The sequence below is a fragment of the Pocillopora damicornis genome, chromosome 8, assembly GCF_964200805.1.
Source record: "Pocillopora damicornis chromosome 8, jaPocDami1.2, whole genome shotgun sequence".
NCBI lineage: Eukaryota > Metazoa > Cnidaria > Anthozoa > Scleractinia > Pocilloporidae > Pocillopora > Pocillopora damicornis.
In genome coordinates, this window is record NC_142677.1 from 11,851,590 (window position 1) to 11,879,181 (window position 27,592).

At 37.1% G+C, this 27,592-nt stretch overlaps 4 protein-coding genes across 4 annotated transcripts; 3 read left to right on the forward strand and 1 right to left on the reverse strand.

Annotated features, from left to right (window-relative positions):
• Positions 1-329: 329 nt before the first annotated feature.
• Positions 330-6,818, forward strand: LOC113682508 (F-actin-capping protein subunit beta isoforms 1 and 2). Its single transcript, XM_027199670.2, has 11 exons — positions 330-468; positions 796-885; positions 1,773-1,894; positions 2,607-2,720; positions 3,090-3,169; positions 3,464-3,522; positions 3,600-3,662; positions 3,820-3,873; positions 4,240-4,305; positions 4,771-4,847; positions 5,415-6,818. Exons 1-11 carry the CDS (start codon positions 466-468, stop codon positions 5,497-5,499), a joined length of 813 nt encoding a protein of 270 aa, XP_027055471.1. The 5' UTR covers positions 330-465; the 3' UTR covers positions 5,500-6,818.
• Positions 6,819-8,253: 1,435 nt separating this feature from the next.
• Positions 8,254-10,182, reverse strand: LOC113682509 (phosphatidylinositol N-acetylglucosaminyltransferase subunit P). The gene is made up of 4 exons (XM_027199671.2): positions 10,043-10,182; positions 9,757-9,829; positions 9,090-9,208; positions 8,254-8,533 (listed from the first exon to the last, which is right to left on the reverse strand). Exons 1-4 carry the CDS (start codon positions 10,122-10,124, stop codon positions 8,421-8,423), a joined length of 387 nt encoding a protein of 128 aa, XP_027055472.1. The 5' UTR covers positions 10,125-10,182; the 3' UTR covers positions 8,254-8,420.
• Positions 10,183-10,201: 19 nt separating this feature from the next.
• Positions 10,202-18,423, forward strand: LOC113682507 (uncharacterized). The gene is made up of 10 exons (XM_027199669.2): positions 10,202-10,267; positions 10,340-10,383; positions 10,495-10,560; positions 10,847-10,977; positions 13,443-13,605; positions 14,200-14,274; positions 14,548-14,589; positions 15,860-15,964; positions 16,507-16,593; positions 17,432-18,423. Exons 1-10 carry the CDS (start codon positions 10,240-10,242, stop codon positions 17,603-17,605), a joined length of 915 nt encoding a protein of 304 aa, XP_027055470.2. The 5' UTR covers positions 10,202-10,239; the 3' UTR covers positions 17,606-18,423.
• Positions 18,424-20,934: 2,511 nt separating this feature from the next.
• On the forward strand, positions 20,935-27,130 carry LOC113682544 (sperm-associated antigen 7 homolog). Its single transcript, XM_027199701.2, has 8 exons — positions 20,935-21,165; positions 21,874-21,941; positions 22,066-22,154; positions 22,537-22,621; positions 23,198-23,245; positions 23,651-23,695; positions 24,519-24,681; positions 25,947-27,130. The coding sequence occupies exons 1-8, from the start codon at positions 21,096-21,098 to the stop codon at positions 26,075-26,077; spliced, it is 699 nt and encodes a 232-aa protein (XP_027055502.2). The 5' UTR covers positions 20,935-21,095; the 3' UTR covers positions 26,078-27,130.
• Positions 27,131-27,592: the final 462 nt, after the last annotated feature.

The following is a 27,592-nucleotide window of genomic DNA, read 5'->3' on the forward strand; positions in this document are numbered from 1 at the left end:
TCTAGATAATTAAAAACTCAAATTTAAGTTCTACTATTGCAAGTTCTTCATTGTACCGGTGACCGAAACGGAGAAATGCGAAAAATTATTTTAAAATGATATCAAGTTAAGAAATCTACAGGGGAAAACGGAAATAACTTAAACAAGCAGTTCTTACGTAGTTAATCTTAAGATTTGTTCGAGGCTTAATCGATAACACTTCATATGTTTAATCATATTTCCTGGACGCATTTCCCTTTGAGAATATTCTTTGACCTTCTCCATTAAAATTGACTTGTTAGTATAAGCCATATTTGGAAGTGGCTTGTGATTGGTTGTTTTGCTGGTGTGGTAGGAGCGGCGGCCATCTTGTGGAGAAAGCGGTGTTTCCGGCTGGTTGTAGGAGTTTATTTGCCGCTTCTAAAAATTACTTTTCATTTACAATATAATAAGTGTGTAGGGATTTGAATACACGTTAAATCCACCATGGTAAGTAATGTATTTCCTGTACTTGTCATTGGAAGAAAAGAGCAGTTTTGATGTACTCTCCATTGCAATCAGTGTTCTGTTTGTTTCTGTGGTTGTAAACCCGCCTGAACCCATAAAGTTTGTCCTTTACTCTGAATGTCTTGAACTGAAGATCTTTCCTCCTTGGAATGGTGTATTAACTTAACTGGAGTGTCTGATATACGACAAAAATATGTGTTGTGCATGACCTATTTTGGTCTTGTGGAGAAAATGATGTCCTTCACTTTGTGTCGGCATTAGATTTGCATATATATACTAACTTTGTACTGCGATTTGTTGTTGCTACAGACTGAGAGACAGCTAGACTGTGCGTTAGATTTAATGCGAAGGTTGCCACCCCAGCAAATTGAGAAAAATCTGAGCGACGTTATCGATTTGGTGAGTTGACATAATTTATCTTAGGGAGGAAGTAGATCTTAAGTTACTCAACAAATTGTCCTAGTGATGTAGGTGCATGTCTTAAGTTTTGGAATTTACTCACAGCGAGTCAACTTCGAGCGTATTTGCGTATTTCTTATCTTTAATTACTGACTTGAGTGGATATAATTATCATCTAATATTATTAAACTTGTAGTAACTGCGATAAGTGACATTTTGAGGTAGATGTAAAAGTGAGGTCTTCATCTTCAACTGTTTTGACAAACGGCTATTTTGCCCTACATGTTGAATCATTTACCCCATTTTAATGATCTTTGCCTTAACAAAATGGAAGGCTAGGGACAGTCTTATACTGCTAAGAATACAAGGCATCTTCTATTGGTCTCTTTGACATAAATGGATGATGGTTAGGCATCATTGCTAGGCACAAATGAGCATTCAAGGCACATTTTAGTTTTGTCTGTGGGTGACCTGAATAGGACACTAGACAGACTACATAACAGTTTGCTAAAATCAAAACTGAAATCTACTTGTTTCATGAAAAATGAATTGAAATGTGGCTTTTTTTAGAGCTTTGCTCAGTGGGTAAGGGAATTTAAGACAAGGTGCTCTGTTTATAAGGAAATCTTCTTGGCTCTTACCATCTTACCATTATTCACCACAAGTTGTAGTAGTCTTTCCTTATAATACTTAGTTTGTAGCTTAAACATCTTAATCTGACACCATGTTTGACTCAGCATTTTTTGTTAATCCTCCAACTACCAGAAGTGAGTCAGATCTACTTCACATTTGAATAATCATTCAGTGAAGTTTTAAACCAGCACTACAAAGTCTCTAACAGCATTTAAGATTTAATTTCAATTATTTACATTTTCTGATGCTTTCAGGTTCCTGCCCTCTGTGAAGACTTGCTATCATCTGTTGATCAGCCACTCAAGATTGCAAAGGATAAATCAACTGGCAAAGACTATCTTCTTTGTGACTATAATAGAGATGGAGATTCCTACAGGTATAGATGTAAGACAGACTATAAAACATGGTCTGTGTTTTTTAAAGACGTGATATACCCTGCATAATTATGCCACACACTGTTAGCACTTGGAGAAGTGATCTTTGTAAAGTTTTACATATGTACTACATCAACAACATCCAAGAGTTCCCTTAATTTTACTTTGAATTTTTGTTTTGTTTTTATTCTTAGCATTTTTCATGCCTAATTGTTCCAATTTTTTTCCTACTGGGGGGACATGAAGTGATTTAACAACCTCAACTGGTAGGAGACAAACCTGTTGGCTATTAGTGAACATGGTTGAGAATTTGGCATTGCAATTGTAATGTTGTCATCACAGGACCAAGCTGCCTCCTCACACCATGCTATATCTGATAATATAAATTAACCCTCTACACCCTAACATCAGTATTTGTATTCTTAACACTCTTCTCTATACATTTCCTTTGGTATTGACAAGAAGAATTCACTTCACAATCAAAGCTTCATAGGTTGGCAATCATTTTCTTTATTCTTATAATCTTAATGAATGATTCAGCAATATTACTGTAAGGAGAAATTGGATGTTGGTTACTCTTAGGGTTTTAAGGCTTAACAAAGTTAAACTTGTGAGGCTAACTCCTATCCTTGGGTTTTTTAGTTTAACAGGTATTGAATATCCGTTTTCTTGTGAAATATGGCTGCAGTTATGGTTCTCTTGTTTTTCCCTCAGATCACCATGGAGTAATTCTTATGATCCACCTCTGGATGATGGTGCAGTGCCATCTGATAGGCTAAGGAAACTTGAGGTGGATGCAAACACTGCCTTTGATCAGTACCGAGAAATGTAAGCTACCTGACAAACTTCTTTTACATACATGTAACTGTTTATCAAGTCAGATTTCTTGCTGAGTACTCCTGCTGATAGTGAATAGAAGTCTGATTTTTGCAATTGAGGCATAGAGCAAAAGAAAGAATGTTACTTTTCTTCTAATCCCTCTATAAATACAGTATAAAAATTTGTAAAAAACCTTATTCACAGTCTATTCACTTTTCCAACAATGTGTGCAAATGACCAGATGCAAGAGGCAAGGAAGTTGTTTTCCATAGTTTGCAATGTTTTGCCTAATTTTTATGTTTCACCACAGTCATTCTAAGCTAGAGCACAAGATCCTCAGAAAACTTTGCATTCATGTGATATTTGTGTTCTTTGTAGGTATTTTGAGTCAGGAGTGTCTTCAGTATACTTATGGGACTTAGATCATGGATTTGCAGGGGTCATCTTGATCAAGAAAGGTTTGAAGTCTTCTATAAATTCATTTACATTTATTTAGGTAGTCTTAGGAGTTGGTGTGTACCATTTTTACTTACAACCATTGCATTTCATGATCAGTTGGCCCCATAACTTCAATGTAAATACATATAATGTCACCTAAATCAAACTGACAACAAATGTGCTCTGTATACAGCTTTAAAGTAGCAGCAGAAGTATTTAGATCATGTTTAAAATGTGCCCTAACAAGAGAAAATATTTGCTGTCCAGTACTGTTGTGGCTTATTCAACAGCTTGTTATTTTGCCTTTATTTCAGCTGGAGATAACGATAAGATCAAAGGTTGCTGGGATTCCATCCATGTTGTGGAGGTTCAGGTATATTGCCAGTTAGTAACAAAGCACAAAACTTGTGTTATGTTAAAGCTGGACTGTGATTTTTTTTTATTTCTCAGGAGAAAAGTAGTGGCCGACAAGCTCACTACAAGCTCACATCAACAGTCATGCTTTGGCTTCAGGTATGAGTAAACTCTACAAGCACCTCTGATGAGGAATTTTTGGTTGTTGACATTGTTTTTGTGGCTCCGTGCCAAGGATTTGCAATTTTCTCAGTTCGAGTACTCATGCTTTTTACCTAATTTGATATTTAACTGATTCTTTTTCTCTTTGCCTCAGACAATTAAGAGTGGATCAGGAATCATGAATTTAGGAGGAAGTCTGACTAGACAGGTATTAAATGAATGCGTTTATGAAAATACATTTGTATTACCCATTTGATTGTGTTTCTACCATGTTTGGAGTTGACACACATGTGGAGTTGACATGCATTTGGAGTTGATATGCATTTGGAGTTGACATGCATTTGCATTTTGTACTCATTCAAAGATTGCAGCTGGTAATTGAATTGAATGATTCTAAATGTAAATTAAGGAAGGTTAAAACCAAGTAAAGGGGGCTGTTTTACCAAATCTTTTTGAGGGGCTTCAGGGAGACTGGTGTTATTCTGTGATATGCTTTTGCCCAACATGCCTTATTGGCTTGTTAACATGCTTGACTAGCAGGGTCTTTTTGGTTCCCATATTTTTAAAACTTTAGGCAGAACAGGACACTCCTGTTAATGATGCCAATCCACATATTGCCAACATTGGAAAAATGGTTGAGGTACTGTTCATATTTTCTCTTTTATAGAAGGTCATGCTGGTTAAAACCATAAAATAAATTACAATGTTAAACAAGTTTAGGGTTGTTCTAGTCTCTATCTGTTAAGACGCCTCATCTAATGAGTTACACCTCATTCAAGCTGTTATATATTCCTTTAAAAGTAAGGTATGGTCATCAGAAGTAAATGTTATATAAGGAGGCATTTGCTAATTGATAAGTTTGTCCATCCCTATCAACTATTTGCCGGGTAGTGTATGATTTTGTGAGGAGAGTTTCTATTTCAACTCAGGATATTCAATCAATAAAAACTGATACCAGAAAATTGTATAGCAAATCAGTTTCAATTCCTTGACTATTCTAAATACAAGGAAATGTGTTGGAGCTAGTAACAGCATGTGTGGGTATGCAGGTTGCAATTCTATATTGATCTACTTTAAGCCATTCATATTATTTTCCTCTTTAAAGGACATGGAAAACAAGATGCGAAACACTCTGAATGAAATATACTTTGGTAAAACAAAGGATATTGTTAATTCCCTTAGGTGAGAATGGCTTCCTGTGTGCTACCCTTGGCATTTTAACCCTTGGTTATGCAAGGTCTTTCACACAAGAGGTTCTTTTTTTTGTCTGTTTGTCTTTTTGTGGTAAACTTGATATTCTTTAGTAGTGATAATAAGCTCATACTTAATGGTCCTCTTCAGTGCTGCATTACACATCCTTACTACATGTAATTTCATGTGTGATAAGTGCATGAACATTACAAAGTTGCTGCTTTTTTATTTAGTTGAAGGTTACCACAGAGAGAAATCATCGCTTTCGCTAAGTTAATGTTTTGACATTTCATTTTATTTCCTCTTCTTGTTTATTTTCTTTCTTTTTCTGGTTGACTCCCATTACAGAATAAGAAACAGTGATCATTGGATGCATGAATTTAGCAGGACTTACAAAAACTATTATAATGGTGCTAGCAATAAGGTTATTATTATGCAGAAATAAGCCTAAGGACTAGTTAAAGAACTTAGGGCAGATATTATTTAAATCTGTTTTGTTATTCTTGCAAAAGAGGAAACATTGAGAAACTGAAAATTTTACCTATGCTTAATTTTCAGGAGTATCAATAGTCTAGCTGATCGAGGGAAACAGAAACAAGTACAGCAGGAGCTGTTTAGTGTTCTCAAAAACCGCCAAAAGTAGTTTTTTAATCTTAGTGACTTTACTCTAGAAACTTGTTGAAAAACCCTTCAATTTGGAATGTGAAATTAGTTGCTGGGGATTTTTTAAAAACTGAAAAAAAAAGTCACCAAAGCTTTTGTATAATTTTGCTGCAACCAAATATTTTTCAGAGATTGAGAAGGGACTTGATGAAAATTACCCTCCAGAAATCATTTCATGAACTTGAGGGGGTAACTTTCTGCTTTAATTATACGTATTTTTAAGGAAGCTGTTATCTTGTATGTCATTGGCTTTTGCATAAATGCAAGGTCATGGCTTCTGTGTAAAATGAGCTCTTTTTGATTACCCAAGTGAGCTTAGGGTGAACTGTGATGTTGTGTTGCTTAGAAACCTGGGTGAAGTGCAATAAGCATGAAATGTAATCTGATATTGGAGTAATCTCTCTTCCCAGTGCTGAGTGATTGCTATGAAAAGCCACCTTCACATGTGTGCAGAAACCAATCATGATTTTGTCACTTGTACTCTCCCGTACTCAAGGCTGGTTTCATAGGTTGTTTTGTGTCTGATTCAGCTGCTTTTGCCTTACACAATATTTCTGATTGGCTCTGGTGATTACTCTGGTCATGATTTTAGTGCATGCAATTGAAAGCACTCCATTGGTAGTTACTTGTTAAAATAAACACACCTCTTGATTTATAGAAATTAAAATTAACTCATTGGACTGTTGACCAAGTAAAGGAACTTATCTTTTTCCTATCAACTTGTTAATTCTATAATTTTCATTTAAGTATTTTGATCATAAATGTTGTTTCTTATACCCCCCTGGATGATCAATGGTTAATTTTTCTCAACTTTAAGACAAATATTTTTCTTTATATGTCATATGTACGATTCTTCAAGTCAACTCTAGAATTATACACATGTATACATTTTGATGTCAAAGGCTGTTTCAGGGAATGCAAAACAAAATTATAAAGAACATAAACAGTCCAAAAACCTGGAATAAGGAACCTCCTCCCCCACCCCTTCTCATGGCCTAACAACTTGTTGAAGTACTGTACATGATGTGTGATCTGTACGAGTCTTAAAAATTATAAATAGAATCCATATGATAAAAAGGCTTATTACGGAGAAATTTGTTACATGCTCAGTAACTTTTTTTCCCTTAGATTCTGAGAGACTCTTAAAACTCTCTTCTTAATAAAACATTTGTTAGAGACAGTTACTTTGCAAGGTTATTTTAGTGGTTGAATATCATTGCTTCTTCAGATCCTGTTTTTGTTGTTGTTGGTTCTCTACCTAAGCTCAAGGTTAATAATTATTAAAGAGTTCAAAACAAAGCAGTGTTCCAGTGTATCAGAAGCTCTGTTAATAGTGAATAAGGCTTTCTTTTTCATAATCCTAATTTCAATGTAATGTGACCATATAAATGCAACTGTAGTTTGGTATCATACTTTAGGTGATTCCTCAGAAAAAAAGTTATGGAACCATGTTTTTTAAACTTTCCTTAAATGGTCCTTACCAATGTCTGTTTTGAAAAATACCATAAAAAATATGTCACCATGCTTGTCTGGGAGATATGAAGGGCTAATCTTACCCCATTTATGCCTGTACTGGCACAAATCATGCACATTATTTTTATTGGTTTATGGTACATTTTGTGGTAGCTGGAAGCAAGGGTTTTCTAAGAAACACTTAAAACAACCTGATAGGTAGAAAGTCTCAAGTGTATGGGAAAATTTTTTGTATAATTTGTGGAAAAATCATGCAGTTTCAAAACAACATCAGCTCAAAATGTTCCTCACTCATTGCTTTAAAGGTCACAATTTGTATCATTGAGTAAAGGGCTTCATGCTTACAATCAGTTATAGCTTTTTTCCCCTTCAATGAATGTTTTTTGAAGGGGATGATTTGTACACCAAAATTTTGCAATTAAAAGAATATATATCACAATGATTATTCAAGACCTAAAGACCATCAAACTTTTTTTCTCTGGTCCAAACAATACCATGTTCTTGGAATGCATGCAGGGTTATTAGCCTGATTATATGACTTTTATGTGCAGTATAGGATGCACAATGCAATACTCAGGAATAACCTTAAACAGGAAGATAAACCTAGAAAAGATAAATTTATCTCTTCCATCAAAAATTCTAAATGAAACTGGTGCATATTAAGGGGTAAGATTCTAAAGAAACTGTGATGCTGCGTCGGTGGGAGAGTAAAGCAGGTAATTTAGTGTTAACAACTGGGTTGAAAACGTAAATTAGTCACTGTAGAGAGTAAAAAAGCTGACGTTTCGAGCGTTAGCCCTTCGTCAGAGCGATATTAAGGACTGGTGTTACTGGTAACTACATTTTGATTTAATCAAGTTAAATTAACCTTCAGACAATTGTTTTCAAATAGGTTTAAATGTTAATTCAATCTTGCTTAGCAACTTGGCTTCATACATATGAAGCAGCAGTAAACTTGTCTTTTCTGCATTTGTTTGCAATCTGTTGGAATGAGCAGGAGCTACACAGAAAGCATTCTTTACTCTTGTAATGACTTCCTTTAGCAGCAACAGTTTGAGAATGGTTCAGTTGCACATAGTGGTTTCACAATTGGTGGTATCTGGAGCTGCATTTTAAACTCATTTGGCGACAACTCTATCAGGGCTTGGTCAATCTTTGGAATCTCAAAAGGTGGCAACAAGTGAATGGTGATATATAATTTTGATGCCAATTGTTACTTCTTAAACTAATTTTGATGCCTGAGAGAATAGCTACAAAATAATATAACTCGCACTGATGTTAGAATTTATTTTACCATTCCTTGTTTCTTGAAAGAAAAAGTTGATTTTAAGGTTTTTTCAATTAATAGTGAACCATACATGTATAACTTCCTTAAAACTTTAATCAAGCCAACTCATCCAGAGTCAAGAAACTGAAGAGCAGTACATTTTAGTCTTTGTAGAGGACCCTGTTTACTTGGCTTAGTGGGATGTCATGCAGAGGTGGAACTGATCCAAGAGGAACTGAAATTGTATTATCATCAATGTATCGAGCATGTATATCTGCAAGTTCAAAAGCAAAATATTATGTAAACCATTTGATTTCTTCTCTATGACAGGAACTTTGATGTGTGTTATGTCAAAAAGTGTGGGGGAGGGGGGGAAGAATGGTTACTTCACCCTCTTCCCTCCTCTTTCCTTTTTGACTATCACACACCCCTTGTTAAAATTTCTTTCTCTCCCCAGACTTCAACTACTGTAAAAATCAAAGATGGCACCTGTAATTTTCATCAAGAAAGTGCTGAGCACCTGCTCACCCTTAAATTATGCCTGCCTTGCAGGCTACTAAAATATTTGCTCAACAACCTACTTCATAATATGAGATAAATTGAAACAAATTCTAAATATTGAAGGTTGTTACTGAGTGTGTGAGTCATATTTAATAATAAATTCCTCCTGCTGATCATGTTCAAGGTCTGTATGTTTGTTTACAGACCTCTAAACTTCCAAACCACGACTCATTCCACCAATTCATTTCTTTCTGCAGCTTACAAAGATGAATATTGTTATTACTAGGCATCCATTACAAATCCAGATTACAGAATATATTTATTCTCACCTGTAATTGTGTTGATAGAGTCTGGTGGGAGAGTGATGGTGAAATTATATGCTATATAGAACAAAACTGCAAACACAAATGCAACACAGAGATAAATTGGTCCAGCTAACACCCAGTACCTGGTAAATGAAAATAATGGTGAAATGAAAAAGTATTAAATTTCATTGTCAAGAAAAACAGTAGCTGTCTCCACCCAAATAATCTAAATTGCAAAAATTACAATCCCCTTGTCATCATGCCACACCTACTCCCATTTATATTCAGTAGCTACTCTTATTTAAATGGGGGAGGAAAGTGAGAGAGAAAAAGCGTTAGGGGAAAGCATACTATGTTCGAGTAGGTACCCACTGTTAATTCATTGTGGAGTGTTGTTCATGAAAAAGAATGATATTTTATGGAAATCACTCTTATGAGATTTCCTTTCACTTCTCAAAATCACATGAAACATTGCTCCCCCCCCCCCCCCCCCATTCCTCCCTCTATCTATCGGTGTTCATTTCTTCTAGAGTGTCCCCAAGAAGCTCTATTTTTATTTTCACACCTTCCCTCCATACAAAATTCATAAATTTCTTTGCACATCTGTGTAATAAATCTTGGAATATGGAACCTTAGGATTAAAAACAATGCACCCAACCTGTTGATGAGCTTAATGTGAGCACAAGGTTACCTTTGAGGAAGATAAGTTATTCCAATACTATGAAGCCACTCTTCTGGGAAGCAAGCCCAAATAAAATACAGGCCTAATAATTGAAATAAATCAAGAAAATCAAATTATGTTAAGGTACAAGTTAGGCTGCTTTTTCGTGAATATTGAACTCTCTGAAAAGTTAAATACAGTTATTATAGCATGAGTTTACATGTTAGTGATAATAGAATGCTTATTTGATATTCTAGAATCTGGAGAGGACTCGTGCATAACATCAGGTCTAAACCGTCTCTGCCTTAGTACTAACCAAGTCCAAAATAGGTTCCCAAGTACAGTACAAATCCATAGATTGCCCTCTCCGGAGTAGGCGAAGGAGAATGTTCTCCCATTTTCAACTACAATCAGCCGCCATTATTTTCAGTAGGCTCTCATGACGTTACTTTCAATTGATACCGCTGACAAGTTCAGGCTTTTGACAATTCTTTGAGAAGTTGTAAAATCAGTATGGAAGGAAGCGCAGCGAACGAAGAAGGTAATATTTTTCTTTCTCGTTTGTAATTGTGTCTTATACGCCAAATAATAAGTGTGGTTATTCTTGTGGCAGAGTCTGGTCTAGTGCGAATTCTGAACGTGGAACATGATGCAGAGGTGAGTTCAGCTCCCCCTACCTCCCAAAGACACTTATAGACTTTGGGAGAACTAAATCACTGCCGCTAGAGAGAATCTGCCGTAACTGAAGATTCTTTTTTAATCTTGCAGGATGTTGACCTGACTCATGCAAAAATTGAAAAACTAGAAAGCTTTGAGAGACTGACTTGTGTTAAGGTATGGTTTTTGGTGGACTTGCAGTCTCCCTTCCTCCAAAATGATTGTCATTGGCCAATTTCCAATCACATGCATATGACCTGCCATTTTACACATTCTTGGAATATTTCCAGCACATGATAAAAGCCCTGATTAAAGCACAAATTTGCTCATGTAGAATGTAAATGAAGTACCTTGTACGTTATCCATTCTGTCTTGATACTTACTGTAAGTAACTGTAAATCTATTTGTTAAGGCTGATATACATGTAGACATAATGACCAGACTTGCCTTTGTTTGTTTTCAGTCTCTTTGTTTAAGAAGAAATAAAATCACTAAGATTGAAGGACTGAGCACATTGACAACCCTTGAAGAGCTGGACTTATATGATAATCAGATTACACAGATAGAGGGACTGGACAACAACACCAACCTCACGTGAGACAAAACTCTGTACTTAACAGAAAATATTATGTTTCAAGATGGACAAAGGGGCTAATGCTCTGACAAAGGGCTAACATTCTATACGTCAACTTTAGAAACTCTTGACCATGGCCAATTTACTTTATATACTCAGTTGATAAAACCAAACTATCCTTTACTAGCCCCCACTGATGCAGCATTAAAGTTTCTTAACCCTTTAACTCTCATGAGTGACCGAGACAAAATTTCTCCTTACAATATCAATGCAATGTCAACCAGATAAGTGATGAGAATAAAGAAAAACATCAATTTGGGGATAATTTGTTGATCCAATACTAAATTCTCTGAACTTACAAGTAAGAATTTTATTGTTGATAGTAAGGAGAATTACAAATTTGATCTGGGAGTTAAAGGGTTAAGAAACTTATCCCCTTATTAATTGTTTGTAGAATGAGACTGTCATTTTAATTCAGGTTAAAATATATTAAAGTTCACACGGCAACCAGGTGGACAATCAGACATAGTTTGAAGCTACACTGGTTTGCAGATTTAATGAATGTAACCGAAGAAGTTACAATTCATAGACCCAACGTTTCGACACTCCTGTCTAGTGCCTTCATCAGGGGTGATCTAAACGCTGCAACAAGAGGTCCTTTTATATGATCACTAATTAGCGGCCTTTTTTCTGACGAGGTGTAAATAAGCGTCAGGAAGCAGACCGCCATCGTCACGATTTAAAGGAGCGTGGGCGGAGTTAATGTGCCAAGCCTCCAAACAAAGGCGCTGGTGGTAACGCCGATTAGTAGTGATAATTTTAGAATTATCCCACCCAATTGTATGGTTGGTTAGGCAAGTATGCTCCGATAAAGCTGAATTTTCCTTTTTGCAAAGAAAAACCGCTTTTTGGTGCTCTTTTAACCGTGTACCAAACTGGCGTTTGGTCTGTCCGATGTATTCGTTATCACAGTCATTGCAAGGAATAGAATAAATGGCGTTGGTTCGTTGTTCTTTCGTGACAGGATCCTTAGGTTTGGCGAAAATATGCCCCAAAGTCTGAAAAGGTTTTTGAGCAACTTTAACGTTGTGGCTATTCAAAATTCTCTTGATGGGTTCAGTAACACCCTGTATGTAAGGAATAACAGCAAAACCAGTCGCTGGTTCTCTTTCATCAAGAGCGTTACTATTTGTAACTGGTTTTTGGCAGTTACGGAGAAAAGTTTTTGTAGCCATAAAAACGTGGACATTCGAAGGCTGAGGAGAGGAAATATGTTTCCAATGTCCTAAAGGCAAATGGCTATACAAAAACTTTTCTCCGTAACTGCCAAAAACCAGTTACAAATAGTAACGCTCTTGATGAAAGAGAACCAGCGACTGGTTTTGCTGTTATTCCTTACATACAGGGTGTTACTGAACCCATCAAGAGAATTTTGAATAGCCACAACGTTAAAGTTGCTCAAAAACCTTTTCAGACTTTGGGGCATATTTTCGCCAAACCTAAGGATCCTGTCACGAAAGAACAACGAACCAACGCCATTTATTCTATTCCTTGCAATGACTGTGATAACGAATACATCGGACAGACCAAACGCCAGTTTGGTACACGGTTAAAAGAGCACCAAAAAGCGGTTTTTCTTTGCAAAAAGGAAAATTCAGCTTTATCGGAGCATACTTGCCTAACCAACCATACAATTGGGTGGGATAATTCTAAAATTATCACTACTAATCGGCGTTACCACCAGCGCCTTTGTTTGGAGGCTTGGCACATTAACTCCGCCCACGCTCCTTTAAATCGTGACGATGGCGGTCTGCTTCCTGACGCTTATTTACACCTCGTCAGAAAAAAGGCCGCTAATTAGTGATCATATAAAAGGACCTCTTGTTGCAGCGTTTAGATCACCCCTGATGAAGGCACTAGACAGGAGTGTCGAAACGTTGGGTCTATGAATTGTAACTTCTTCGGTTACATTCATTAAATCTGCAAACCAGTGTAGCTTCAAACTATGTTTAATTCAGGTTATTCTGAGGGCCAATGAAAGTGATGTTTTGACCCTTGCATTTGATGAAAAAATTGTAATCTTGACAGTCTTTTAAAAGCGCATCATAAATTATGCCATAAGCAATGCTAAGTGGCAAAAGGTTTTGGTGTTTCCTGGCCTGGCAGGTAATGCAGATAACAAAATTTGTTTACAATGACTTAAAGGAAAATCACTCCATATTAAGTTTAAATCCTCTAAAAGTTGAAATTGAAAGGGTATACTCTGGATCCTGTACCTTCATCTGCACCTTTCATGGCAACAACTACAGTAACTGTAATGTGAGACAGTAAGCCATAATTTAAGGGATTGAAACAGCTATAAGTGTTCCCTCTTTTTGACCATGTTAAAATAACTTAACTGAATGTGCATATGAATTGCATATTTGATTACTAAAGAATTAAAAGATTTTCTGAATTGAAAGTTTTGTTCTTACTAAATCTTCAGGAGTTTGGATTTGTCCTTTAACTTGATCAAAACAATTGAAAACCTGGGATGTCTGGTGAAAGTGACAAAGTTGTTTCTGGTTTCAAACAAGATCTCCAAGATCGAAGGACTTCAGAATCTACCACAGTTAGAAATGCTTGAACTTGGTGCAAATAAAATAAGAGTAAGTGTTATTTATCTGATACACGTATAGTGGAAGTTCCTGTCAATGAACACCTTTAGAACTATGATAATGTGTTCATAACGGGAGCTAGCTGCTTGGAAGAAAGTTTGTTTTGAGTGGCAGATAGAGGTGTGAGTAAAAGATGTGCAATTTTACCCAGTTAAAATTCAAATTATATGTGTAAGATTGGTGTTTCAAACTGTACCCAAGTGATTAAAGGTATGGCAACTAGACTAAGAATAAGACATGGTGCTGTTCACTGTGCAATGAATGCCTTGTGAAATCATTGTGTCAAACAGCAAAGAAGAATTGGCTGATTTACATAAGATTCAGTTGAGTCTAATGGGTTTTACCTTCATGGGTGCTTAAGTGCAAAGAATAAAACTCATTTAAAGTGTCTATGGCCACTTACAAGAATGTGTGCCATTGGGAATGTGAAAGTACTGTCTAATGGTATTTCTAACAGGGTTTTGTGAAGGTGGTTATCAGTACAGCTGCTTGCTTGTGAAAGTGTCTGTTTAGAGATCTTCCAGTGTCATACCCCTTTTTCTACGAGAAAGCCAAATGTAGGTTTTCATTTGCTTTTGATTTAAGGTTCTAGAGGGGTTTGAACATCTCACACAGTTGCATAGTTTATTTGTGGGAAAGAATAAGATCACAAAGCTTGAGGTGGGTGCCAAGTTTGCTTTTTTGTGTAGATGTGTTTGGTTATCACAAGTTGACAATTAAAAGATGAAATTTGTACTTGTTGTCAATAGTAAACTTTTTTCTCAAAAGGACCAAATGACTTGGTCATTTGTCTATTCCTGATTTTCAGGAAGTGTGCACAAGTTTTCAGTTAAAATTGTGATATTTTCTCACTACTGTGATAACTATTGTGACAAGTTGTTGTTATTTTTTTTTTGTTTGTCAATACTCGTGGAAATTTTATTTGTTTTTCAGAATCTTAGTTGTCTCACAAACCTGAAGCTTCTTAGTATACAGGTAAGTGGAGTCAGAGTTAAAAAAAAGCTTGGATGTATTTGTACTGTTCAATTGCTGTAAGACTATCGTAATTTTGACAACAATTTTACTGTAGATGCTACACTGTTGCAATAATTGCATTTCAAATTGATTGTCTTCACATGTATTAACAAATCTTACAATACTTTGTCTGAATAAATAGGGGCATTTTTAACGGCCAACCATTTTTAAGCCAAGATATTTTTTTTACCTTTCAATGTGGGAGATGTAATGGTGGTATATTTTGTGTGGTGGACATCAGGGGAGGGGTCAAGGTTTGAACTCAGGGTGGGTCATTGGGTTGAGTTATTGAGCAAAATACTCAACTCTTGCAAGGTCTCCCATCACCTGGAAGGGGGGGATAAGTCTCCTTTCAATTGGGTGGGATAATTCTCCCTTCACTTAGGGAGGGTAAGTATCCCTTCACCTAAGGATGAGGGATAAGTCTCCATTCACCCAGGAAGAGGGGGTGGTAACCTCTAGTGGACCAATATCCTCACCATACATGTGCTCCTAATGGAAAGCAGAGATATACTCTGGCAGTTTGGGCCACTAGGCTCAAGAGTAAACTTACCAAGTCAGTGATCAAATTACAGTTAGATCGCACCATGGTTAGATCACTCCAACCTAAAGTTAAATCGCTCCACTTGAAAGTTAGATTGCTCCATCAAATAAGTGATTTCACCCCTGAACTGTGCAGAAAGAACAAATAAAGCCTCATGTAAGGGACTCATGAAGTGCAATCTACTTTATTAATTAAAGATGGTGGATATCAGTTTCCTTACATCAAACGGCAAAAAAGGCCACACTGGACAGTATTGGTATTTTAACTATCCTTTCCGATACACTTCAGACTAGAATGTTATAATTTATTCCACAATAATTTATTCCATCATTGCCATACATCATACATCAGTAGCGCAGTGGCTAATCTGAAGGACAGAGTGAGTACTATGTACTGGAATTGTTGCAAGATACATCATCACCTCTAAGCTTTAAAAATCATTGGAAAGTAATACTTCACATTACAACATGGAATAAATTAACTTGTGTTGGTAATGAAGTAACTTATTTGATGGAGCAATTTATTTATTTTATTTGATGGAGCAATCTAACTGGGAGCAATCTAACCATGGTGCGATCTAACCAGATACATGGTGATCTGTTCATCAGAACCTGGTCACATGTTCTGTTTTCTTGACAGTTTTATCATAAAAGGATAAAACTTATTATTACTATTTTTTTATCATAGAGTAATCGTATCGTTAAGCTAGAGGGTTTGAACAGTCTAATGAACCTAGAAGAACTCTACATCAGTCATAATGGCATAGAGGAAATAGAAGGACTTGATAATCTGGTGAGTGAAAAAGAGTTAGCTTTTTTATGTTTATGGGAGTCTTTCAATAGCATGAAAATTCCAAAGGTGCAGAGCCATGGATGTGGATTCATTTCTTGTCACTGTAAATCAATACCATATAGATAATCTTAAGGTAGAAAAAAAAAACAGAATAGCTCTGGAACCTCAAATCTCAATTCAGGAACATGACCTAATGAGCCAAGTGATATATTTGACATGTTTCCTAAAAAGTCTGCAACATGATGGATGGTAGCATATGATGCATTTTCAGTGACACATCTCCCACCCAGCAGTGCATAAGTTCTTGAAAGGTGTTGAAATTGGTGGAAATTTTTCTCAAAGAAGACTGGCCTCCTTCCATCAGAAAAAAGGGATTACTTTAATTTACTTTTAAAAAATTATATTGAGTTGCAATCATTATCGTGAACATCATGAACATCTCTTCTACGTTTCTTATGTGTCAACTATGTACACTGAACAGTAAGGACAGAGTGGGTGCTGTATTGTAATGCGCCCTTACCGTTACTCTTTTGTTTGCACAGGCAAATCTTAAAACCCTGGACTTAGCATCGAACAGGATAAAAAGAATCAAGAATATCTCCCATCTTGTCAACTTGGAAGAATTCTGGGTATATTTATTAACATTTGATTTTGTGCTAATTACTGGAGCGCTAAATATGTAAACTTGTAAAGTTCATCCTATTAGTTGAAAATCCCTATTCGTTAAAAGCAAAGCAGGCAACTATTTACAAGATGCAGTCAAGGAGCTAAATTAGGGACTGCAGTGAAAGAATTTCAGTTTTGTGGCTGGGAAAAGATTTGAACAGGGATAAACAGGTTTCCAATAAGCTACCCGCCCCCACCCAGGCACTTAGTATTGTCGTCTCTATTTTTTCACTTTTTAGTAAAAGCATCACTATTTTAATGGGTAACACCCCCTTCCCCCTCACCATTATTTAAGCGTCCAAGATCAGCAAAATGACTAAGTACAGGTACTTTGAAAGTGAGCGCTCTTTCCCATTAGCAGAATTGGTATTTATCAGCCACGGGGCGTTTGCTATAAGGTATGAGGAGCTCAGAGAGTGGGGGCTTATTACGACGTGAGAATAAGATGTAGGAATCAATTTAACAGAGCCCGTTCACAAACTCTCTAATTTCTTTTAGATAATCATCTATAATGCAAGGTAAATTATAACTGCGAGGGATTTAGTGAACGCACCGGGTAGGGGGTGGGGGTGGGGTGGTAGTAAGGGTGGGTTTCGGGCTCGCGCTCATTTTCAGCCGCTCGCCCCTGGCCTCTTTGCTTAACTATGAAACAATTCAATACCAAACAAAAACAGACAATGAAACGAAACGTTTGTCGCCTTACTGTTTTCGATAAACCAGCCGATTTATTGCTCAAATAATGAATCATCAAAGTTTAGGCCTGTCAGGGTTTTAAATTTCTTCGTTGTTCTCCACATGCAGTTCAATGACAACCAGTTAGACTCGTGGGAAGATCTGGACCAGTTCAAGAACTGCACCAAGCTCCAAACAATTTACTTGGAGAGAAACCCCATCTGGCGAGACACAGCGTACAGGCGGAAAGTCAAACTCGCTCTTCCAACAGTCACACAGATTGATGCTACGTTATGTGGATGATTGACAATAATTGGAGCAATTTTCAATTGAGGCGCGAAAGTCGAATCCAGGATTGTATAAGATTTACCTTAATACGCTCTGTGATTGGCCTAAAAAAACTTGAGCCAATTCGTCAGCGAATCAGAGTCAAAACTAAAACCAATCACGACTTTATCGCTCGTGTTTTCCCGCGCTCCATGCTCGTGGTATTTTTTTGTTTTGAGTTCTTTCTGGCTTCTGGTCATATTTCCTTTAATGCGATAGACCATTGTGATTATTTTGGATTTGGTATTCGAAACTCAATTGAAAAGTGCCCATTTGCTTGCGACGGACAAAGTCGGAAAAAAAACCCTTAAAATTACAGCTTTTCAGCAAGAAGAAATCTGAATCGTTGATGGTAAAGTAACGCAAAACAAGAATTTCTGAGGACGAAGATTGGAAGCTAGAGAAGAAGGAAAAAAGGAAAAGAAATGGAGAGAGATTTATCCACATTATGAGTTGTTAAGGCTTAGACGTACATTTTCATCGAGGGAGGAGTGACACGAGGACGTTGGATGGTAAAAAGAGCACTAGTCTTAAAACATCAGATATATTTTAGACTCTCAAATTCGTTGGCCCTGACGCTATTGGCACAGATTTTATTCATTTGCGAAGCTTTGGAAATTTTGATAATAAGAGACTTAAATAAAAAAAAATTAAAAAAAGGGATGTTTCGAGACAATTTTTACGAAGTTTGCAAAGGGTCTGTCATAACTTTGCTATTTTTAAGATTATTATCTTAAAATTCTGTACACTTAACCGAAGTATCAAGTCTTAAGAATTGTTGATTGGAACCATTAGAAGACGCGGCCTTTTCAATTTGCGTGTGATTGCCCTTTAGCGTAAACGAAGGAGGTGATCTCGACGAAGGAGATGATGAGTTAACAGAAAGGAGCAACCAGGTTGTTGGCCGTGATATGTCGCTGCTACATTCCTCCACAAAATGTCCTCGTTTATGTACAGTATTTTGAATGCACTCTTCGTCTGGCTTGCCCCCATTTTCAACGCTCTAGAAGTTACGTTACTCCACCCGCGGGAACATTTTTAGACGAATCAGGGAGAGGTTTGCCTGGGTCTGGCACTAATGTCAGTGCTAGACCCTTCCAGACCTCTTATCGGCTGCCTCATACTATCCAACGAGCGAAGAAACGCTCTTGCTGAAAGGCTTCTAATGGATTAGTCAAAGTCTCGCGTGACTCGCGACTCGCGTGGATAATCACATTAAACACCTTCAACTCCTTAATAGTTCGTGAGGGAACACGCTTTGCGGTCCTTCACACGCCTCTTCTAAGAATCCTGCGCGAAATGTGTTTCCGCCAGAATATCTCGAAGACCATGCCTCTACATTCATTTAATTTGAATTAGGTAACCACATTGTTATTGAAACAAAAAAAGTAATTTGATTTCACCTCTCACTGCGCACTTAATTAATTTCAAGAATTTTTATCTAGCCGCTTTCAAAAGACTGAAGAACACCAATTATTCGGCTACAAAAGATACAAGTCACATATTCTTCCTTTTCAAATACACACTGAGAAACTTCTTGTTGACTAATTCTCGTCCTTTTCGGTGAGTTAAGTCGCAATCATTTCCTTTTGTTTGTGACGTCCAAAACTACTTAAAAATTAAAAATACCACAAAATATTTGGTGGTAACGATATCAAAAGGAGCATTGGCAAACTGAATGGGAACTAGGATGAAAAAATAAATGAAGAATTTCTAAAGCCCAATTTTGCCAAAGTGCACAAACTATGCCCCCTTAATGTTCGTTTCCTCACACATACCTCACCGTTTGAAAGAAATGTCACTTTAAATATATACGATAATAGTCTCGAGTAATTTCACGGTTTCGTTCCTTCGTTATCGGCAGGTATTTACACGTACGCCGTCCATATATGCAGCGTATCATTTCTAGTATGAACTATCTTGTGCTCAATTTCGTTTCTCGGTGTACGTCTCTTCATCTTGACGCAATTTTTGTGAGGGAGATCCACACTATTTTCGGTATTTTTCTCAACTTCCCCACCCTCCTCGTTGAAAGAGTAAACATTTGGATTCAACATTGCGCATCTGCTGAATAGCGTTTCCAAATCTTGCGCAACCTTTTCGTACAGCGTAGGATCTGACTGAAGTGTTTGAGATTCACTCTCTGAAGGACTGGTGACTTTAGTACTTTCGGCTTTAGGGTTAAGCGGCTTGGTGTTCATCGCCTCTAACATAATGTCAGATTCTGATCTGTTAGTACCCTGTACAGTGCACTTGTCTCTTCGTAACTCGATGTCTTCTTCGTACCTTTTCTCGCGAGATGTAGCTTGCGATAAAATGTCCTCCTTTTTGTCTTTTCTCGGGTTGTTCAGTTCTCTGCCTCCCAGCTTTGTAGCCCTGATGTACGCAATGTTGTGGAAAATCTTGCCGTACTCCTCTTGAAGTTCTTCCTCGAAATCATCCACGTAAAGCATAATTGTCTAGGACGTTTACCTCTTTTTTTGGAAGACACTCAACGGCTCGGATGAACAATAGTGCTCTGATTTAGTGAACCCAGTCTCAAGTTTTTCCACTAAAAGACTCCTCAGAACTTTTTAGAAACTAAAGCTCAGGCATGCGCCAATTAAACTGGTGTTGTTATGCAATGAGAACTCATGTGCCAAAAGTCATGTCATCTTAAAGAAACAGAAGGTGATTACGTTTAAAATAAGGGAAAAAATTATGGCAATTAGAAACAGACCGTGAAAATAGTTCAGAGAATCACTGCAAAAAGAAAAACATTCCCAAATAATCCGGTTATCTACAATACGAGTTCGAAAATACCCGACTGATTGGTATGACGCCCCAAGGCGTAAAACGTAGTTTTAAACAAACAATTCAGTTGCCATAGACATCAGTGCATAGTTCCGGATCACCCAGAGTCCAGTTCCAGAGTATTTTGGATCAATTTTTTTTCTTGTTTTGGGTTTTCAAAAACTTGTTTGAGATCGTTCATATTTTCCACTGAAATTTTTATTTTTTTTTTTGTTGAAAGGAGTGAAAATCCAACGTTAATCAACAGCGGTTTCACGGAGGTGTGAAACGACGCGGCGTGCCGTCCTTTTAAGAGCCTCCTGCTTTTAGTCGGGTGGGCCAGTGTTGGCGGTAAAATGGCTACTACAGTTTGTAGCTCCATTTTTTAAGCTATATCTTTTCTCCTTTCGCTGGCTTGTTCTCGAAATTTCATTACTTTCACTCCTTTAGTTTTTCGAATTTTAGACGCGAGATGACGAGCGTGCGTGGACTCGTGCGTGTATGTCACTCCAAATCCTTAGGATCCACGCCTTGTTTTCCGTCCAACTTTAGTCCTGGCTCTAGCAAGTTTCAAGATGGCAGCCGAATTCTGTCTGAAGGCGGTACTCATTGTTTTGGAGGAGCTCACGAATTATTAACCACGATACACAACATCGATTCCTTTGATTATATTGGTGAGGAGTGAGAGATAAAAATGGATCTCCTAGGATCAATTCTTAACAGCATGGATGCTCCACCATCTACAGAAAACAAGAAGGCCAAAGGTATCGTGTTCCTTTGTTGATTTCCGCTACTCGCAAAGAAATTTGCCTGAACTTGTTATGAAATATAAATTTTTAACATACCTGTTTTCTGCGAATGGTATTTGGATCAATGTTTTTGTCATTTTTATATTTTCTCACGTGTGATTTGCGCTAGAACTTGAATCTGAGCTCACTGAGTCTAAAGAAGGATTGATCGCTGTTACAACAATGCTAGGAATCAGGTAGAAATCCTGAATTTAGTCACACAAAAACAAAAACAAAGCAAGTCGTTTTTGTCGTTATTTAACATGTAGGTGGTATATATTTTACATTTCAAAAGTGCAAATTACTTAAAATCAATTTCTACAAAGATGCAAGTCCTGCTCACTTCCGAGTTTAAAATCCTCTCTTATAAATTGTGGGCTCAATAGTTTTTGTCTCATCCATGAAGATTAGCTTGAATGGCCTGGAAAACATGATTGGAAAAGGGATTTTCACTCAAAAGCACAGCTAAATCGGTTTACTTGTGTGCAAATGTAAGATATGCAATCATGGATCACATTATAAGGGAAGTCTGTGAATGTTCTGAAACCCCCACCCCCCTTGGTAGATCGTGAATGCTCCTTGCATTTGCCTAAACACATGCACAGCTTGATCAAGTGATAGAATGAAGCATTATTTTCCTTCACAATTACCCCAGCATTAATAAGTATTTTTGTTGAATTACAGAGGAGAAAGCCAAATTAAAGAAGCTCCAGTTGGAACAAAAGAAGAAGAATGCAGAATTCCGTTCAAAGGTAGGGACTCCTCTAATGTCATTATAGAGTTATCTTTTACCCCCTTTCTCTCCAAAGATCTCATAAGTAATTCTAATTAATCATTGATTTTATAATGTTTTGAATTTCTATGATTTGCATTAAGACTGAAAAACAAGTCAATGAATTTATAAAAGATACCAAAGAAACAAGACTCAAGTTTCCACCAATGACAAGAGTGGAGAGGAGTATTGTGTAAGTTTATAGGCATTTATTGTTTTATTTTCAGTTTACCTACTGTGGAAAACTTCATCTGTGTTTGTTAGAAATTAATCAAAAGAGTTAACTGATCCTGCCTCTAGCAAAAAGTGAGAATGCCATGTTTGATAAATAGTAATTTATATTATACTTTCCTAGTATTGTGAAATTTATGAGACATTGATTTATTTTTTGTTGTTCTCTGGGTGTTCACTAGTAGGGGGAGATCAAAGAATTCTCTGGTTACCAAACAGACTTGTATAGCTAAACTTGGATGCCTAACTCAATTTTTTTCACTCAGATGTTTAGACTATTCTACACTACACCATCCTCTTGATATTGAATTTCTAAATAAAAACTCTGTGTTTCATTTCATTAGTCATGATGTTGCCGAGATTGCTGGTCTTACTACATTTTCTTTTGGAGAAGATGAAGTAGACAGATATGTTATGCTTTTTAAAAAGGTAAATATTCTTACATGCATGTAAAATAACAAAGAGTTATTTAAGCTTTGGGTTGTTGTTGTATTTTTTTAATTTCATTTTGGTTTGGAAGGAATTCTGCATAGGTAATCTCTTAATTTACAAATGGAGACTTGATCTTTTCACTCCATAGATCTTATCAGTAACTTGCCATACTGTATGCCATACAATTTGTATGATGTTAGTTCCGAGAATTTGATACTGGATCAACTGATAATCCCCCTTGTAATATTTTTCTTTATTTTCATCACATTTCTGTTTAATTTTGTATTGATATTGTAAGGAGAAATGCTGTCTTGGTCACTCATGGGAATTTTATAGGTTTAAGTGTCATGTAGCTAAGACACATTTTTCCAGCATTGTGAATTAAAGTTTTGAGATTTCTGTTTACTGTTTCTTTTCTTCATTTCTTTATACTCCTGTGATTGGATATCCTATAGATGGGTTAGATACCAGTATCTCAAAATGTTTTTTGTTGTTGTACACGTAACTTTGTTACAACTTTACATATTATGATTACCAAGTACTTATGACTACCTTGTTTTATTTTATTTCCAGGAATTTCCTCCTTCTGATGAAGAACTTGAGGCATACAGGAATGGACAGGTAAAAAATTATTACATAAGATTTATATACAATTTATCTTGAGGAATTAATCTCTGGAGACTAAATGAACATTGTTTAGATGATGAGGTTGACAGGATTTTTCTGAGAATATTCCTCAAGCCTAATTGTTTTAGTTTAGTCACTCAAGTGGGTATCAGAACCAGGTGGAAGCCATTTTTAAAAGTATTGCCCCATTGTTACAAGCTGCTGCATAATCCTGGGCCAATCAGAATGCAGGCATTTTTTATCATCACCTGAACAATCATACTGGCTATATGATTTAATTCAGATATTGTCACATTTACCAGAAATGATGCTCACTATTTTGATTTGGAGTTATCTTTAACTTCGTGCTTCTAATATCAGTGACTTAATTGAGCAGTGGTGTATCCTTCATTTTAATAGGAATTTGATCCAGAGAGTGCAGAAAAGCTCAAGGAGGCATCTGAGGTATGGAGTGCTTTTATGTAACTCTTTAACTCCAAGATCTCATTGTTATTTTTCCCTCTAGCTGCTAAACATTCCTTACAAGTTAGTCTGACAAAAATTTGGCATTAGATCAAGAAAAAAACTTCTAATGGTAATTATTAAGAGTATTTTAACTACTAGAAAGGGTATGAGGTTAAACCCTGGCTGTGTTTTTCCATGAACACTTTACTCTTACAGTCTCTCTCTGCCTCCACCAGCATTCAATGTGATTGGATGCACATCTGATGAACTTAGTCTGGCTCATTGGAAAAATTCCCCAAAAAATATGTCAACAAATAAGTGCATTTTCTATCATAGTTTAATTTACCCAGTTCGACTTTTATTTTCCTCAAATAATGAGATGCTCATTTGAGGTGTAATAGGAGTTTGTAAAAACAACAGTTAGAGCTGTGCCAAAAGGTAGTGATCACTGTGGCCAATCAGAATAAAGGTTAAATCATCATTAGCCAATGAGAGGGCAAAATAAAATAGGCAAATTTCTGAAGGTGTGGTAAATCATGTGACAAATTTGTGAATGGTTTTAGTTTTGTATTTGGTTGTTTTAGAGGGAAGCGCAAATTTTCTAGACTAATTGCAACTTAAGCAACAGCGGATTACTGCCAACAATCAATTAAAAGCTTCAATCTATGAAATGAATTTGTTGTGTTGCAATATTTCTTGCTGTTATTGCAAATGAAACCCTCGATTTCATGTACTAGACCCAGATTTCTGACTCGCGTCTAGACATACCGAACATGCATGTAGCACGTTCTAAACATTTCCTACCACCCTTGTCATTATACAGAGTAATGTTGATGGTCCCAGTCAGGAAACACAGTGCAGGTCGTCAAAAGTTTCCAAACAAGCACCGTCCACATTTTACAAAGACAAGTACAGACACTTACTTGGTACTGACAGTGGCAAAGATGCCGCTAAGGCTACTAAAAGTAACTCAGCTTACGGTTATGGTAAGTTTCTGGTGAGGAAAAAATAGTGCAACCTCTCTTTCACTCAAAACGTCGGCTTTAAAACTCTTTACGGAGGCCGATTTACTTTATCGACTCAGTTTATTAAACCAAATTATCTTATTCCAACTCTCCCTCCCTACCGCCCCCCCCCCCCCCACCACAACCACAGACGCAGCACCACAGTTTTTTAGAAACTTATTCCCTCTCTGATTGCAACATTTGAAAGCAAGAAGTTGTATGACATTTACTTGACACGTGCAAAATGAGTAATTCTTAAGGCCTATTTACACGGTACGACTTTGTCGCATGCGACAAGCTTACGACAGGCCTACGACACGAATTGTATCGTGTAAATCAAACCTACCACTCGCTTACGACTGTCGTGCACGTCACGAAAAATGTCGTAGGATTTTAAAACATGTTTTAAAACGCTGCGACAATCGTAGCCGAAATTGATAGAAAATGACGTATTTTGTGACAAATTTCTACTGAGTAGGGGAGGAAGGTGAAATTTTCTTGCGTCAAAATGGCGGAGGAAGTCGCCTCCGGAAAGTCGAAGACTGCTTCCAAAGCGAAAAATACATTCTCAGATGAGGAAACAGAGAATATGATATCACTGTGGAGCGAGGAAGAGGTTCTTTTCCTTCTCTTGCAAATTATTGAAACAATGACCTCGGCCGAAACGAGTGGAATTGCACGCGATTTTGGCATGTCGTAGGTGAAAATGTCGTGCGCGTGTAAATTGTCCTAAGTCATGTCGTAGGCCTGTCGTAAGCTTGTCGCATGCGACAAAGTCGTACCGTGTAAATAGGCCTTTAGATTAGTCAGTCCAGTCTCGCTGCCTTTGAGAGCTGTAAAGAAACCCATGACTTGTTAGGGATGACACTGTCTGTCACGCATATCAATCTTTTTTCTTGCTTGTTTGCTGATTTTATACTCGATAATCAAAGGAACTGACGTATAACACTCGTCTACCGGACGACACCGCTAGACTACGATACTGACTCTCGCGCAGGTTGATGAAACGGGTTTTGTCGAGGTTTCGCTCTGTTGCAAGCTCGTCCCTGCGAGTTGACCCCCCTGCCACGACAACTTCACCCCACATGGGACAAGAATTTCGCTTCTAAGCCTTTCTACTCATTGAATTTTTCTTCACGCCACTTCACGCAAAGCCACGCCATGTTACACATGTCACTTTCCACTGTACCGTTCTGAGACAATCTGAAAATCACAATCTAAACCTGATTTTGCTGGTATTTTTGCAGTTCCCAGCGAAAACAAGCGGGACTTACGTTCAATTGAGGAGACTCTTAATGATATTCGTAAGAGGAAGAAGTTTCGCCCGGGTGAGGCTGATGATGAGGAGGATGATGTTGAAGCTGAAGACAGTGGCTAACCTTCCCGTTATAGTCCTCAAGGTTCTCGAGTTATTGTGGGAAATTTTTGGATTGTCTTAGAGAGGATGTTACCTTCCCATTCGTTCTGCCATCCAGTGAGCAGAATGCATTGTTTTATATCGCCGCATGGGTCGCTTCTAGCCAATTTTGATACAGAATTTAGCGATATTCAGTGAAAATGCGTCTTCTCAAAGTAGATTTGAAGTTGATCTGATTCTATCACTCTGTGGTTAGTTTTAAATTCGATCTTAAGAATTTTTTCGTGATTTCTCAGTAGTCTTACCGTACAAGAACATGATGTAGTTGGAAAGTTGATAGTGATTGCCCCTGTTCGTAAAATTCGTCAGCTTTAATGGACGTTTTAATGATTCAATTCATCGACAGTTTTTGGGGGGCAAGGCTGATATTCAGTCATTTTAAATGAGCACATGTTCCCGTTTTCTGACTTCGTTTGTCGAGCTTGATTGTAGCTCTGCATTGGTCAAGAGGAGAATTGGCTTGTATCCTTCGACCAATCAGAGAGAGGGCCGCAGTTTTAACCAGCTAGGAACAATAGAAAAGCCACTCGTGACTTCGCGTTCTGCATTATAATTTCCCGCCTTTGACGCGGGTTGCAACTCTAACTTTGAGTTTCGATTGCTTCTTGATTTAATTGGCATTTTTCTGTGATTGGCTAGATGCAGTTATCTTGCGCTGAGACTTTTTCGTCGTTGGGTATTTAACACGTTAATGTTTGCTGAATATCTGTGAAACACCACCACTTTTTTCTACTTTTTCTGCTTTCCATATTTTTTGTAAGACATGATGGACATCGAATTTTGAGAGCCTGTAACTGCACCAATAGTGGTTATTTTACGTGTTTGACAGTTTTGAATGAATTTCATTTAGTATGTAAGTATAGATCTCTATCTCGTTATTTTTCAGAAGAATATAAGAAATTTATCGACTTATGTCAACCGATAGTTGTCTAGAGTATAAAACTCATCAGCTAGAATAATGTAATTTGAATAAGTTAACTTGCAAAAAATAAACAACTTGTGGCATTGTACAAATGAATTTCACCTTTTCCAATTTTTTAAGCCAGTGTTATTTACAGAATTTTTCTTGTTGAAGGACATCACATCGTAATTTGAACTTTTCGAGGATGTTCGCAAAATCAAGGCAGTGGTTGCATGGCAACACTTGATTGCCGGACAATTTTCAATAAAACGCCTTTTTAAGGTTCGTAACTCTGTTTTGAAGGATTTCGAATATATTTGCACTTTTGTACATTGTATCGTTCTCCCACTTATTAGAATTTGGGTATGACATATTTTCTTCCATAATCTTTTCTTTAGAAGGCAACAACGCGGCTTCAAACATCACGTAGGATGTGTGAATAGGGCGTTAGTGAAACCTTTCATTGGCCGATCCTAATGACGGAAACAACAGATCAGTTTGCACAGTTTTGGCACATTTCAGGAAGCATTTTGATTTTTATGAGACCATTGTATCGAGCAATTGTGCGGCACCCA

Coding starts and splice junctions, on each gene's coding strand:
- LOC113682508 (XM_027199670.2), top strand. Junction 1,895..2,606: donor AGAGATGGAGATTCCTACAG/GTATAGATGTAA, acceptor TTTTTCCCTCAG/ATCACCATGGAGTAATTCTT. Junction 3,523..3,599: donor TCCATGTTGTGGAGGTTCAG/GTATATTGCCAG, acceptor TTTATTTCTCAG/GAGAAAAGTAGTGGCCGACA.
- LOC113682509 (XM_027199671.2), bottom strand. CDS start 10,124: ATGGGAGAACATTCTCCTTCGCCTACTCCGGAGAGGGCAATCTATGGA. Junction 9,830..10,042: donor GGGAACCTATTTTGGACTTG/GTTAGTACTAAG, acceptor TTCAATTATTAG/GCCTGTATTTTATTTGGGCT. Junction 8,534..9,089: donor CTCTATCAACACAATTACAG/GTGAGAATAAAT, acceptor TTGAACTTGCAG/ATATACATGCTCGATACATT.
- LOC113682544 (XM_027199701.2), top strand. CDS start 21,096: ATGGATCTCCTAGGATCAATTCTTAACAGCATGGATGCTCCACCATCT. Junction 22,622..23,197: donor ATGTTATGCTTTTTAAAAAG/GTAAATATTCTT, acceptor TTTTATTTCCAG/GAATTTCCTCCTTCTGATGA. Junction 23,246..23,650: donor AGGCATACAGGAATGGACAG/GTAAAAAATTAT, acceptor TCATTTTAATAG/GAATTTGATCCAGAGAGTGC.
- LOC113682507 (XM_027199669.2), top strand. CDS start 10,240: ATGGAAGGAAGCGCAGCGAACGAAGAAG. Junction 10,561..10,846: donor AGAGACTGACTTGTGTTAAG/GTATGGTTTTTG, acceptor GTTTGTTTTCAG/TCTCTTTGTTTAAGAAGAAA. Junction 13,606..14,199: donor TTGGTGCAAATAAAATAAGA/GTAAGTGTTATT, acceptor TTTTGATTTAAG/GTTCTAGAGGGGTTTGAACA.